Source organism: Eurosta solidaginis, chromosome 1, assembly GCF_040869045.1.
Source record: "Eurosta solidaginis isolate ZX-2024a chromosome 1, ASM4086904v1, whole genome shotgun sequence".
Taxonomy (NCBI): Eukaryota; Metazoa; Arthropoda; class Insecta; order Diptera; family Tephritidae; genus Eurosta; species Eurosta solidaginis.
The window spans coordinates 331,822,869-331,838,865 of NC_090319.1; the positions used below are offsets into that span (position 1 = coordinate 331,822,869).

Below are 15,997 nucleotides of genomic sequence, written 5' to 3' on the forward strand. Positions count from 1 at the left end.
TTTGTTTGGAGTGGCAGCTTGCTTTATTGTGTTGTACCTTTATTTACTTAGTATCAGCTTAGTGATGCTACCATTGATCACAATATGTTCTATAGCGAAAAATCGGAACTGCGTAATCGAATTGACGAAAACTTTCCGGCTTGGTTCCCAGTATAACGATATGCCCAAAACTGATGTTGCTCCAGGGCAGGATTGCATTCAGTATAACCGCATTAAAACTCGCCTATAACTTACCATATAGACCAATTGGCAGAATGTTGAGCATATAAGCATTGCGGCTGAACGCTGCACTCTGGGCATCATGCTGATTGTGCTGCTATTTTCGAGTGCCGGCCACCAAACCACAATGTCATAAGTTTGGTCTAACGACCGATATGTTAAATCAACACATAATTTGGAGATTTAAGTCCCACATTTTGACCACTGCTGCATTGGAGAGCAGTTACGGCCTTACTGAATCTGTCCTCCACTCCGAGGTATTTAACCTATGTGAACGTTGGCTATATTATTCTGAGGAATTCATCACTCGCCAAAACTCAACAATACTGTTCAATGCTAGTTTTATAGCGAGGAATACAAGCCAAGGATCGCGATCATATGTATGAGTGTAACATCCACTATGTTTTATTATGCGTCGAGTAGTACCAGAATCCGTATCAAAACTCGATTACTCTCTGTTCTATAAATAAAAGACACAAATCGCATACCCCCACCGCACTTGCATTAAATTTCTGCAATAAATCGCCTTAATTGGTTTGTGGTCAAAGCGTTTAGCAAGCGTTTAAAGCATTTTTTACTTTTAGTTGCGGTTTGCGCTTCAAGGCGTTTAGTTCGTCCTTTTCAATTTTCCATCAGTTTTTATTGCGTTCTTCCACTTAGACAATTTCTTTAAGTAATTAATTAATCATGTGATTGTATGTGTGTGCATGAATGTGTTTATTCAATTTACTTAGTGCGGTTAAGTAATCTTAATAAAAAAAGTGAAATTATGAAATCATGGCGAAAATCTTTACAACATTCAAAGCAATACTGACGCGCATGTTTTTCGGCGCTCACAGCATCTTGGCCATTTGGCAAGTGACCGTTAATACAAGAAAGTATATATATTGGTCATTATGTGGACCGCTGGTATTGCTCCTGCTCGAAGGCATCTTTACGCTGATGATTAAGAAAACGCAAGAATGGCGGTGGTATGGGGTCATGTAATTGATATTTTTGATTATTTTTCATTGGTAGTGTGGAAAGTGTTGCATTATTATTTAAATTTAAATTCTTTTTTTTGTTGTTGCAACTTGCATGAGATCATTTTATTTTTAAATAATTATAAGATTATTTAAAAATGAAATGCATATTTTATATGTTCATTATATGCAAGACATCCTGAAAAAAGACATATTCCCCACCTGATTCATGTTTTCATGAGGATACAGGTGGTGTGTGTGTGTGTGCTTATTTTACTTTACTCTAATGTAAACAATGCGGTTACGTCATTTGCTCTTTTGTTACCTTTGATTTTCAATTAAAAATGAAATCACATTACATGCACTGTACTTACACATATACGTATATACAAATATACATACCCAACAGAAAATGATGCAAGCGATAATTAAATACAAGAAACACGACTCCATTATTAGAAAACACACGGCGTACACTCTCAAACGACAAGAATGAGCCAATACGCACAACACAGTCTTCAGGTTGCCATCCCCTGACGGCTCTGGTAAGAAGGTGCCCGTCTGCCCTATAAACAATGGACTTACGTGTCGCCAACACAAAGTCTATCAGTGACTGTCGCAAATCTCACAGTGAGTTGGCGGAGCCCTTCAGTATCAGCCTTTTAAACGCAGGATTTGAAGATAACATTCTTTCAGAAAACTATAAGGTTGGTATACCTATTGTGCATTTAAAGCCCAAAGCGAGTACCAACACTATAAAAAAGGCAGAGGAGCACTAGTCAACTCTTCGAACACGCAACACACCAAGCCTAGCTTTCCTCCTTTCCTTTTGATAGAAGTCTTACAAACTCACATTTGATCAATGTTGTTCTCACTACCACTGTGTGATACGCACGACATACTGAGAAGGAGGAAAGCCTGCTGCAGCTGTCGTTGTCTGTCACAAAGAAGATGGCCAAGCTACTCCTCAAATTTTGCGTCGTACTCCTTTTACTTTTCCCTACAAATTGGCGGGACTGGAACTACACGTTTTATGCTGACTGCGAACGGCACCTGCAAGTCAGATACATTTTTACTGGCAAGCTTTTCATGGCAGACATACACTCGAAGTGCTTACCAAATTATTACCGAGGGACGACGCCGCTTAAAAAATGTTTTCTTATTTAAATGTTTTTTTTCTAAATTATACGATACGGAATGTTCGAAGGGCCAAATAAATATGTTCCACGATAGTCAGGCTAGTAGCAGAAGGTATTAGTACCGAAGCATACAAGATTTCTGTTCGGAAAAGGACTTCGCTAAGTTTTGCTCCCCTAACCTTCGATAAGTGAAGTAGTATCAATAAAGTCAATCTTCAGATGTTTTTTCGTATGTCTATTGAAAGTCCTTTATATACGCTTTGGTACCAGCATCTTAATGGGTTGTCTGTGGCATGATTTGATATGACCACGTTGTATTTCTAGAAGAAAAAGAAGGCGTGGTTCTTTACTTCAGTAGAAATTGGGGCCGCCGCAGCCTCACCTAGGAAAAATGTGCACATAATTATCTCTCAAATCCAATTTCTTGTTGGCTTAGTAATCGTTTAGTGGAACAGGTGCTCGAGATCATAAGTGCTATCCTTAAAAAAGGGAGGTTTCGTGTTTTAGCATAGGTATATGATATCTTCACGAAATTGAAACTTTCCGGCTTAAGATCGACCAACCTACAATAGAGTTGAGTACCATAACTTATTATGTGCTAGATAAGAGTTCACTATTCTTCCTTTACTTGCTTATAGTTAGCTATTACTTGGTCTTTCAGCCATATAAATTTATGTATACGGTTATGGGGTTGAGATTTGCTGTAAAATTAACGGCTATCTCCCTAGTCTTTAAAGTTTTTTATTCGCGAAACCTGGCACTTTCACCTACCAAATCTTTAGCCACCTTATTTACAATATGAACGTGCAAATGTCGGAAATATTGCACATCCACCTCGATGGTATTACGCTACCGACTGTCCTACATCCAAAACTACTGGTTGTGACGTTCGATAAGGACCTATATTTTGGCGAGCATGCAGCCGCAATTATATCTCAAGTACAGAGCCGTAACAAAATTCTCAAGTCCCGAGCTGGCAGCACTTGAGGCAAAGACAAGGATACGCTCTTACATACTTATAAATCAATTGTCGACGAGCATAAAACACACTGTAGAAAACTGCAAAAAAACCGCGCACATGACTGTCACGGGATGTCTTCTTATGTTATCAGAACATCATCTACATCAGGCGGGAATACTCCCGATAGAGGAGATAAATAAAATGCTGAACAACCACTTTATGTAGAATACCCAAAAACCTGTTCATTCTAACAGACATCTGATTGAAGAGGCCCTACCTCCCAAGGCCTTAAGGAGTCATCTTCATAAGCACTATTAAGAGCACAACAACATGTATAAGGTTGTCTCTAAGGGGGTAAGGCAGAATTTCTCTCTAAGTTTTAATATATGGAATGTTGCATAAACGGAACCCTTTAAAAAATGCATATTTTATGTTTGTAGGGCATTGTCATCACAGGAAATACGATTTACTTATATGAGGTGTACATTTTTTGGTGGGTACTCATACGAGCCTTTAATGTGTATGTAGAAGTGTTCTAATACATCCGCACCCAAAAACGAATTTAACGGTGTTTATGTAGCACATCAAAATGCGCAAGAATCAGTCTGGAAAACGCGCAACTCAAATATTTACTTACAAATACATTCATACTTATATAGCGATTAGCAGCTTGCTAGACGCTACATATTTAGTAAACGCTTGCAAACTTTTTCGCTGCTTGTTTGGTTTGTAGGGTTGTTTTGATTTGTTGACTTTGGCCTGGATATGCTATGAGTATCATATTTTATTCGTTTAGCGAATGCGAATGTTAAAGTGACTTTTGGTCGAAAATATGTAATATTTTCTTGGAGAGAGGCAGCTACGATAGCTAGATACACTCGAGTATCCAATTTTTATACCCAGCTGTACTTGCACACAGGGTATTTTAACTTTGATTGGATAACGGACCTGCACATAAAGGAATCTAGATAGATATAAACTTCCATATATCAAAATCATCAGTGTCGAAAAAAAATTTATTGAGCCACGTCCGTCCGTTCGTCCGTCCGTCTGTCCGTTAACACGATAACTTGAGTAAATATTGACACATCTTCACCAAATTTGGTACAAGAGCTTATTTGAACCCAGAATAAATTGGTATTGAAAATGAGCCAAATCGGATTATAACCACGCCCACTTTATATATATATAACATTTTGGAAAACACAAAAAACCTGATTATTTAATAAATAATACACCTAGAATGTTGAAATTTGAGGTGTTGACTTATATTGAGATAAAATTTGAAAAAATTGTTTAAAATGGGCGTGGCACCGCCCACTTGTCATAAAATCAAGTTTACAAAAATTATTAATCATAAATCAAAAATCGTCAAACCTATCGTAACAAAATGCGACAGAGAGGTTGCCTTTACTATAAGTAATGCTTTGAAGAAAAATTAACGAAATCGGTTAAAGACCACACCCACTTTGATATAAAAGATTTTTAAAAGGGTCGTGGACGAATAAAATAAGCTATAATTTTGCAAAAAAGAGCTTTATATCAATGGTATTTCATTTCCCAAGTGGATTTATAACAATAAATAGGAAAAATGAAATTTAAAAAAATGGGCGTGGCACCGCCCCTTTTATGACTAAGTAATTTTCTATGTTTCGTGATTAGTTCAGAATAGAACCATATGTATATGTATTATTGCGCAGCCTTGTAACACTATTAAGCACACAAAACAAACAACAACAGCATTCCAAGTGTACAGCTCGGTATGTAATGTTCGGTTTGATACGAACTTAGGCTTCGTTACTTGTCATATATATATCTAACAATATGCTCAGGTTATCGTGTGGATCCGGCACGGTCGGATGAACATGGCTTATTCGAACTTAGTGGGCTTGGGAGTTTCATGGCATTATTTTATCCAATGACGTTTTGGGCTGATAAAATATATTTTTGCCAAAATCCCATTTTTTTTCGATAAGAGAGATCAATGAAATCTAATGAAGGCGGAAGTTTTGAAACATGAGAAGTTGTGGCTGACCAATGGAAAAAGACCGAGTAGACGCGAAAAAAGTATCGGCATATCGAAGCTTCTGCATAAGCAGGATTAGTATCTATACACAAATTTTTCCAGCGGAAGCCCTTAAAGAAATTGAAAAAAGAAGCACCCAGAGGCCGTGTTTAAGGTCCGTATTATTCTCAAACACATGGAAAAAGTAGCAGCTAATGTAAATTGGCATAGGTAAATGGAACACAAATTTCCCATCAGGCACAACTTTTACTAGCCCATAGATAAAACGGAAGCTCCAAGAACCATTAAACTTCAAAGCAAACTACTATTCGTCACAGGGATGTGACAGACTTTTCATCGCTAACTTTGAAAGCTTAGCGCTTTGAGGCAAATTTATAAGAAACAAATAAAAAAACCAATACCGACAAGTTTCTGTTTTATTATCGACCGATTACCGCTTGAGAATTATTATCGTTGAGCTATCGGTTTGTTATTGGCCTCTTATAGCCGAGTCATAGGCTTTTTATAGGTTTCTTATTATGACAAATCGATGAGTCGTCGGTAGAGAATCAATAACACGCCAATAACTACCTGGTAAACCTCCGATAAAAATTAAATACTTTACGATATCAAATCGATAAGACTTTGATTACAAATTGATAATTTTTGATAACAAATCTATAGGAAATCGAAAAGTTTTCAATAACAAATCGATTACAAGCTGACAACAAAATGGTAGCACTTAGCTAGCAAACGGTTAACATATCGAAAACTTTCCGATCAATAATCGATAGTTTTTAAATAACAAATCAATAAACTTTTGATAAAAAACCGATAATTCGTCGATAAAAAATCACTTACTAACACCAGCAACTAAGTGATAACTCTCCCATAAAAACTGAATCCTTTTTCATATCTAATCGATAACGTTTTGATTACAAATCAATAATTTTTCTAAAACAAATCTATAATAACCTTTGGTATCGATAGCAATTGGCGGCCGCCGTGGTGGGATGGTAGCGTGCTCTGCCCACCACATCGAAAATCTTTGGTGCACGTCCCGGGCAAAGCAACATCAAAATTTTAAGAACCAGGTTTTCCAATTAGAAGACAATTTTTCTAAGCGGGGTCGCCCCTCGGCAGTATTTGGCAAGCACTCCGAGTGTATTTCTGTCATGAAAAGCTTCTCAGTGAAAATGTATCTGCCTTGCAGATGCCGTTCGGAGTCGGCATAAAACAAGTAGGAAAACTTAAAAGGAGTACGACGCAAATTGGAAGAGGAGCTCGTCAGCCTAAAATCTCTTCGGAGGTTATCGTGCCTTACATTTATTTAATTTTTTTTGTTATCAATAGCAAATTTATAAGACTTTGATAACAAATTGAAGAATCGTCTATACCTCTTCGATAACACGCCTATCTATAACAAACCGATAATTTATCAATAACAAACCGCTAACAGTTCGATAACATATTGATAACACGCCGTCCGGTTTCGGTACAGGCTTCGTTCTTGGCTTCGGTTTTTACATATGAACTTCTTCTTCTTCTATCTCCCTTTCCTTTCCTTTCATTTCCTTTCCTTTTATCTCCTTTCATTTCTTTCCTTCGTTCTTGGCTTCGGATTTTACTTCTGAACTTTTTCTTATTCTATCTCCTTTTCCTTTGCTTTCATTTCATTTCCTTTCCTTTCCTTTCCTTTCCTTTCCTTTCCTTTCCTTTCCTTTCCCTTCCTTTCCTTTCCTTTCCTTTCCTTTTCTTTCTTTCCTTTCCTTTCCTCTCCCTTTCCTTTCCTTTCCTTTCCCTTCTTTCCTTTTCTTTCCTTTCCTTTCCTTTCCTTTTCGTTCCGTTCTCTTCCTTTCTTTCCTTTCCTTCTTTTCCTTTATTTTCAGTGACTCCGTTCTCCTTGGCTTCGCTTTCGTGATGATACCCATAAACACATTTCCTTTCCTTTCATTTAATTTCCTTATCTTTCCCTTCTCTTCTTTTTCTTACCTTTCCTTATTTTCCTTGATTCCGCTTACCTTGGCTTCACATACGTGAAGATACCCATAAGCACCTTTGTTGTTGTTGTTGTTGTTGTTGTAGCTATAAAAACACTCCCCGAAGGCCGTGCGGAATGTTATCGATGTTGATGGTTCTTTGCCGGATGTAGATCCGGTACGTTCCGGTAACAAGCACCATTAAGGCACTTCCCGACCCTCTCGAGAACGATTTGGTATGACCACATGATACCTTCTGGGCCAGACCGCCCTCCCATCCACTAGATCCATCAGGAGTTCGGGGTCGCCAGGGAGTCGTCTGTGAACCAGGGATAGGTGAGGTTGAAAATTGGGTTGGAGAAGATAGATATTGCGCTGGCAAGCCCTTGAATCAATTTGGTATTTTAGTCGCCTCTTACGACAGGCTTACCTACCGCGGGTATATTCTAAACTCCCTAACCCGCTGGGGCCATAAGCATCTTTCCTTTTCTTTCCCTTCTCTTCTTTTTCTTTTCTTTCCTTCTTTTCCTTTATTTTCCATGATTCGGCTTTCTTTGGCTTCGCTTAAGTAAACATCATTATTATCATCCACATCATTATCAACTATGTATTTTCAGTGGTAGTCTCTTATGTATATGTACATAATATTGTGATAGTAGTACATGGCGTATGAGTAACATTTATCGTCATTTTCTTTACACACGCAGCCTTTTTAACTCAACCATTCCCTTAATTACATTTTTTATGTGCAACAAGTGCGCTTAGTCATCTCTATCTATTCCGTTGCATTTTTTAGGGTTTTAAAGACTTTTTTATTAAATTCTTTTCTCATTTAATTTAATCAAAACCAGCATGAAATTGTAGCCTAATATTTTTTTTTTGCAGGTTCTGCCCTTCGGTGTTTTTATATTTAAGCAGCATTGTACCGGCCATTTGGTTATTGGAATTAGATCAAGTGGCGCGTAAACTAAATAATAACAACAATAACAATAATAGTAGTAATGAGAATATTTTACAAGAAGTTGCAGAGAATTTAGATTTGCCTGCATTCAATATTGATCCAGATACATGGATAACGTTAATCGAACAATTTCTTATGTTAATTTTAATTATTGGTCGTTGGATGTTGCCAAAAGGCGATTTGACACGCGATCAATTGAGTCAGCTGTTATTAGTTTATATAGGTAAGTTATTGCAATGAAAGGGAATTGAAGTGCTTTAATAAGCTATTTCTTAATTTTATATGCATTTATCCATAGGCACCGCTGCTGATATTATGGAATTTTTCGAATCTTACAAGGATGTAAATATAATTAAAATACCAATTTTAGTTTTTCTTACACTGGGCATTTGGTCATGGAGTTTGATGCAATTTACAATTGTTTTGTCAGCGACGAGAGCACGTAGACCGCGTGGCAGTGGTTTGCATCGTAGTGATGAGTATGTTTTATATTTATTTAATTATATTTAGTTTTCGCTTTTCATAATATTCTTTCTTTTCACGTTCGTTTTTGTAGCACCACCGATTGTTGTGATGGCTGCTGTTGTGGCATCGATATTTGGGCAATTGTGTTGAATGTGATATTACAAGATGCACCATTTTTAACATTACGCATGTTAATTATATTCCAGTACAAAATTTTAAATTACATGAGTGTATTTTTTACATGTAAGTGAAGATATGATTCAAACTTTATATATGCGCAGATTCATTCACTATTAAGTGTTTAAGTATTATCCGGCGGCTGTCTTGATGTGGTGGTAACGTGGGTTCAAATCTTGCAAAAACCAACATCAAATACTTGAGAAAAAAGTTTTTTCCGGGGTGACCCCCGACTGTGATTTGGCAAATATTTCCAGTGTATTTCTACACTGAAAGAAAAAGACTAGTAAAATCAACCGAAATACGGGTCAATTCGACCGAAATTTCTGTCAATTTTTATCTATCGCAACAAGATGTTGAATCAACTGCGCACAAATCGTTGATTAGTAAAAAAGTTGTTGCGAAAAAAAAAATGTAAGGCGCGATAACCTCCGAAAAGGTCTAAGGCCGAGCTTCTCTTCCAATTTGCGTCGTGCTCCTTTTTAATTTTTCCTACAAATTGGCGGGACGGGACCTACTTGTTTTATGCCGACTCCGAACGGCATATGCGAGGCGGATGAGTTTTCACTGAGAGCTTTTCATGGCAGAAATACACTCGGAGTGCTTGCCAAACACTGCCGAGGGGTGACTCCGCTTAGAAAAATTGTCTTCTAATTGAAAAACCTTATTTCTAAAATTTTGATGTTGCTTTGCCCGGGGTGCGAAACAGGGGCATTTGGTGTGGTAGGCGGAGCACGCTACCATCACACCACGGTGGCACTTACTAACCGAACTTCAATTGGGCGCACATCAAATATGCTGGCACATATTAAACATTATACACTTTATTATTTTGTTTTATTAAACACACTTTCACCACATTTTATATTTTATAATTTATTTAATTTATAGTTTTGAACTTCGCTTTGCAAATAGAAATGAAAATAGTAGTCACAAAACTGTTTCTCAATTCTTTCAGTTGCAGCTCAGCCATTCCCAATTTCTTCTCTCGCATGTAGTTGCCACACTTGATTTCGAACAAAACTTTTAGTATAAATGTTTGACATAACATTTTAAATAGAGAACTTGTAAGTTATAGAAAAGTAAAGAAACAAATCGCAGGAATGTAATTCACCACTGGAATAACTTTACATGTAATTCGGCAAGTTTAATTTTTGTAACACTTTAAGTTGAAATGATTCCAAAACAACTCAAACTTTTATGTTGTCGGAAACATCAACCTTAAAAAAGGATATTTTTTTTTATCTTATTAAATGTTTTGGCGTGAGTGAAAATTCGTAAAAACTTGAAAAAAATGTTACTAACTTTGGAAAAATCCTTTTCGTTCAAACAAAACTTTTGCAACAAGAGGGCGCAGTTTGCATTTCGCTTGGAGGATAAGTTGCAAAATTGTACCCGATAAATAGGTGTCCCGGTATCTCATAATTTTTTGCACAGTGAATTCAAAAAAGGGGTTTTTCGTTTTGTATTGATAACTGAAAAACTAGTTTTTTGTTGTTTTCCCATTTTGTGTGTTTTTTCGAGTTGATGGTTTTCTTATTTTGTAGCTTTTTTTTAACAAGTGGCACCATCGTCATAAGTACAAAGTAGAGAGCACAGTGAGCTTAAAACTCTCTTTGAAATTTGCTCATGTATTGACTGTTGATCGCTGTTGAAATGACCAGTGAGATCAGGGGCCTACTCTGTATTGCGATGCGAAAGAAAAAATACGCGAAATCGCAAAATCGGTACTCTGTATCTTGATATTCGCATGCATATTTTGACTTTCGCATTCACATTTTGCCCATTCGCAATTTGTATCCCTTTTCGCATTGCCAGCACTCTGTATAGCGAAAGCGAATGTCAAACAGCATTCATTTTCGCATTTTTCTTGCTACAAGTAATAGGCATTCGCATTGTTCAAATATGTAAGTATTAATTGATGATTTTATAAATTGATATCTTTATATTCATTGTACATTCTTTTAAAAATATATAGGACAACTCAAAAAACAAAAACACAAAAGCAACAATTTGAAATCCTAGTGGACTTCATGGCAATACACTCAGATTAGGCCAAATGGTTACTTAAACACCCAACGCAAAAACAACTTCAACGTTGTAGAAACTTTTATTATTTCAGGAACTGCCGTTGCTCTCCATGGAGTTTTCAACTCACTTTTAATGCTATTTAGCACATACAAAAAGGCTTCCTTATTAAGCCGAAAATTCTGCACAAAACTAATGAATAGAACATAAAGCAATAGTATATGAGTAATTTTGTAACGTTTAAATTACCTTTGATCGCTGAGATTCATAATGTTGGAGTTGTCTCTTATAATCCTCCTCAATCCTTTCTTCATTTAAATCGTCCCATAATGCTACAGAATCCATTTTTTAATTTGTTCAACAAAAATTAATCGTTTGCCGAAATTGTAATCGCCTTGTTTCTTTTGTTCTCTTTCTTTGACGTTTGGTCAGTGATGCATACTCAAGCAAAAAATTTGCGAAAAATAAAAAAGCGGCATTGTTAGCGATGCGATAGCGCTACAGAGTTCCAATTACCTTTCGCATCGCAATTTATTTTCGCATCGCACTGCCTTTGGCATCGCAATACAGAGTAGGCCCCCAGTTGTGTTAAGAAAAAAAATAAGTTAGATTGATTAGGAATCTGTCAATTTTATAGAAATTTGTTAACTTAACACTGACAATTTATGTTCTGTTGAAGTGACTAAACTAATTTGTTCGCTTAACAAAGAACTCGGTCGAATTAACCGTAATTCGAACAATTTCTCCGAATCTCCATTAAGTCAAGAACAACAGAACAGATTTGTTGATTTTACTAGCACCATTTCTTTCAGTGTAACGTGAAAATCTCAGCGAAAGTTCTTCTGCCTTGCAGATGCCGTTCGAAGTCGGCATAAGACATATAGGTCCAGTTTTTAACAAAACCAAAAGATGCACGATGCAAATCGAAAAAAGCTCGGCCTAAATTTCCTCAGATGTATATTTTTTTTGTGTTTATTACCAACGCCATAGAAAGGAGTTATCTCTCCACTTCTTTGGGTCATGATTATGAACGAAATGCTTCCGTAATCAGATAAAAGCGACTGACAAGTGGTGGTATATGCTGAAGACTTGCCAATCCAAGTCTGGTGGAAATTTCTGACAACACTGAGGGATGTTTAACCATGCAGATAAAGATTCAACTCTAGGAAAACGAAGCTGGCAAAAAAATTGGCTGCAGCCTAAGCGGCAAAAAGTTTGCGGGATAACAGATTACTGATCACATGCGTTAACTTTATCCCTGAGAGGAAGGACTACAATGCGTCGGCTTCGGCGAGGGAGAAATCGGGTAGTTAACTAAAATGTCGCAGGAGTCTGGTTAATCTGCTCACGGTTGAATCTAGATTGAATAATTAGGAGTAGAAGATGAAAAAAACCTAAGCGCGAGATGCGGTCTCTTAATTAATGCCCAAAGGAATCGAAATGCCTAGTCCACCAATATTAAAAGAGAACTCTGCATCCCTCGACTCTCAAGAAGTCAGCTGTGAGTCAGCTAAGACGAGAACAATTTAGTTTACAAGAATTGTCGCAGACTGGTGTCTTATCTCCAAAAGTGTTTTATTCGTACATATCGTGCTCGCTCTGCAGACAAAAGGAAAATGGTTAGGTTTTGACTACTTACCCATTCTTTGCGCTGATAGTTGCGTACCAATAAGAATACGTTTCGACTCAGTGTCTTTCCTTGCATTCATACAGTTCACATATCATCTTCTTCGGTACTTGCTTTGCTTACGTGTGGGGATTCATAGATCTTTGTAAAAAGTTGTCATTGATCTCACACTATATCGTCAGCGTCCATAAGCGAAGCCGTCGCTGGACGTCGGACACAGTTCACCATTTTCGTTCTTTATAGTGCACTTTTCTCTTTCCATTCGCTCCCAACGTGGCCATGCAGGCTGAGTAATTTTTTGCTGTGCAATGCAGCATTATTCAACGTAATAGGTGTTTTTAAGGCGTGCCATTATTCAATGACTCATTAGTGGCTGTACAAAGTGCTATAAAAATTTGCTCTCTTTGCTCATATGTATATTCCTTGGGGTCGACATGCGCTCTCAAAGCGAAGGCACGAAAAACTTAGCTGTAACGACATGTTGTTGTTGTATTAACGATAAAGACACTCCCGGAAGGCTTTGGGGAGTGTTATCGATGTTGATGGTCCTTTGCCGGAAATAGATCCGGTTAGCTCCGGTAACAAAGCACCACTAAGGTACTAGCCCGACGATCTCGGGAACGATTTATATGACCATATTAAACCTTGAAGGCCATCCCTCCCTCCCCACCTTCTAGTTCCATAAGGAGCTTGGGGTCACCAGAGCCTAGTCTGTTAATGAAAAAGGATTCGCCGCGGGTAGGTGAGGTTGACAATTGGGTTGGAGAAGCTATATATTGCGCTAGCAACCCTTTGTGAGGGTTGCGCTACACAAACCCTTGATCTTATTCGACAAGGAGTTCCCAGATCGTGCGCACATCTAAACGCAGAAGGCATGCCGTCTATCTATGGCAGCTTGATCGAATTGATTGCGTATTCTTAGGTCGGGGGCAAGCATGTTACTTGAAGTATATTTTTATGCTCAAATATGGTGCTGGATACAGCTACGTTTCGAGCACCGGTGAAATTGATCATACCGAAGCAAATAACTGAGTCTTCGTCGTGAAAACCCAATGTTCCGACTGTGGGGGTAAAGACGTCTTATGTAGCTCAGCCTGGCGTTAAAGTTTCAAAGCACATTTTTTACAAAATTGCGGGATCAGTGACTGATGTGCAGTACCTCCAACAGCGCTTGACGGAAGATGGAAGAAATCAAAATATGCGGCTATTTGCGTGATGTTCGTACACAGACATGAACGACATTATATGTCGATTAGGTATATCCGTTCCCGCAAAACCGACACCGAACATACGCCTTTCTGCCAGGGCAGTCCAGTTAATATCGCGAAGTTTGATAGCCATATTTTCTTTTTTCTGGTGTCTGTTTGAAGAACGGTGATTTCAGCTTACGGTGACATCAAACAGCCGAATTTAGAGACCGAAAATTTCAGGTTTCATAGAGAGAGCCGCTTAGCCCGAGACCGACGCCCCATAAACCGACTATGTCTTAGTGGTTTCACCAGGTTGTCACCTACTCATGTATAACTCTCGAATAAACGTAAGGTCGCTGGTTATCCTGAGAATATTTAGAAGTAGAGGGCTTCTTCAACCACTTGCAAAATAGTCCCCCATAAACTTTTATTTAAAAACTGTTTGTTTCATTGAAATAATTACTAACTCATATTTTCAGGTAAAAACACATTGGTAATTGTTTTACAATTATACCGCCTTTATGTGGTGAATGCCGAGTTTTGGAAGAATCGACGATTACAAAGGTCCGGCGCTGAAAAATCTCAACATTATAAATCCCGCCGACGCATTCAAGATACAGAAGCCAATGGTATTTATATGATATCAGCAGAACGTGGCACCGATGTCAAACGAAAGATACAAAAGTAGTTAAGAATCCATTTTGGAAAAAACTATTTTTTTCATACGTCCTTAATTTCTTTCAGAGCGCGCGATTACGCAGAGGATGAATTTGTAACGAGAAGAAAGAATAAAAAGTAAATTCTATTATCTCAAAATATCACATTAAATACTTTTTTATTTTTTCTCTTTATCTCCCTCTCGCTCTCTTCTTCTCCCTCCCTCTCTCTCTCTCTCTCTTTCGTGCGCCTACATATCTTTTTCTGCTATAAGACCAAAAAAGCATAAACGCAAAGACACCGGCTATTCCACGGCAAGTTCGCAAAATCTTTACTCAACCAGAATGGTCGAGGATCGCAGCAGCAGTAGGCCGAATAAGGATAAGAAGAGCACAAAGAAGTCAAAGAAACGTGAACGCAGCAGTTCATCCAGTGCAAGTGAAATTGTTGAGGCCAAGAAGTCAAAACGTGGCGGCGGTGTTGGTGGTGGCGCTAAAAAGTCGGATAAAAACGATAAAAAAAAGTTGGTTCATAAAAAGGTTCGCCGCTGAGTTCATGTACGTGAATTGAAAATGTGTTTTTTTTTTTTTTTTGCTCTTTTTTCGCCATCGGCAGAAAAATAAAAAAAATTGAACCCGTCTTGGAGGAGACAACAAGCAGCTCCAGTTCATCAACTAAGAGTTCATCGGATTCTAGCAAATCCACATTGCCCAGTTATGAAGTGATTTCAGAGCGCAAATTGAAGCGTAATAGACGCACGCACAGTTCTACGGATAGTTCGTCATCAAGTGATACATCGTCATCCTCTTCATCGTCATCGTAAATGAATTTATTGGATTTAGGCGAGTGTTAATTGATATGAAAATTGTGCAGCAAATGGTACCTGTTTGAGATTGGTATGTTTTTGTGGAAGGGACATAAAAGAAGTCCAAGCATATAAAAAAGTAATATTTTATTGAGAATTTGTTAAGTGACATATTTGAGAATGCTTTATAGATGATGTATTTGCAAAATCTTAAGCGATATTTTGTACGATTTACATAAATACATATATAATATGGCTATATGGCTTTCTTCAATACGAAAAGGTCGTTAATGAATTTGAAATTATTATAAGCTTAATATATATGCTATAAATAAATTTATAAATAATAAAACGGCTTTTAAAAAAGTTTCTATTATGTATTCATTTGGTATCAGCTAATTTTGATATGCGAGCATTCGTCAAAACGTGGATTATAACGGTACGTACAACGGAAAAATAGGCGTGAGTACCAAGTACTCATGAATAAAAATAAATAAATGCAAAGCAAGAGATTTTAGACCGAGCTTCTCTTCCAATTTGCGTCGTGTTCCTTTTAAGTTTTCCAACAAATTGGCGGGACGGCATCTTCATGTTTTATGCAGACTCCGAACGTCATCTGCAGGGCAGATGAGTTTTCACTGAGAGCTTTTCATGGCAGATATACACTCGGAGTGTTTGCCAAATCACTGCCAGGGCACGAGCCCGCTTAGAAACGCTTTTTTCTAATTGAAACAACTTTTTTCTCAATTTTCGATATTGCTTTGATCGGGAGTTGAACGCACGAACTTTGGTGTGTTAGGCGGAGCACGCTACTACCACACC

General features: G+C 37.7%; 1 protein-coding gene across 3 annotated transcripts; it reads left to right on the forward strand.

The window, feature by feature from the left end:
• Positions 1-838: 838 nt before the first annotated feature.
• On the forward strand, positions 839-15,485 carry LOC137237872 (transmembrane protein 26). Of its 3 annotated transcripts, none has more exons than XM_067762195.1 (8): positions 839-1,202; positions 8,151-8,449; positions 8,525-8,705; positions 8,783-8,934; positions 14,193-14,397; positions 14,458-14,508; positions 14,645-14,893; positions 14,986-15,485. In XM_067762195.1, the coding sequence occupies exons 1-8, from the start codon at positions 997-999 to the stop codon at positions 15,191-15,193; spliced, it is 1,551 nt and encodes a 516-aa protein (XP_067618296.1). In that variant the 5' UTR covers positions 839-996; the 3' UTR covers positions 15,194-15,485. The 3 variants fall into 3 exon arrangements, with proteins under 3 accessions (XP_067618296.1, XP_067618297.1, XP_067618298.1); XM_067762196.1 differs by having other exon boundaries at positions 839-1,190; XM_067762197.1 differs by having other exon boundaries at positions 14,645-14,909; positions 14,986-15,149.
• Positions 15,486-15,997: the final 512 nt, after the last annotated feature.

Bases quoted from the DNA above. Each gene is read 5' to 3' on its own strand.
- LOC137237872 (XM_067762195.1), top strand. From the start codon at position 997: ATGGCGAAAATCTTTACAACATTCAAAGCAATACTGACGCGCATGTTT. The intron at 1,203-8,150 runs GTAATTGATATT...TTTTTTTTGCAG, and splicing joins TGGCGGTGGTATGGGGTCAT to GTTCTGCCCTTCGGTGTTTT. The intron at 8,935-14,192 runs GTAAGTGAAGAT...TCATATTTTCAG, and splicing joins CATGAGTGTATTTTTTACAT to GTAAAAACACATTGGTAATT.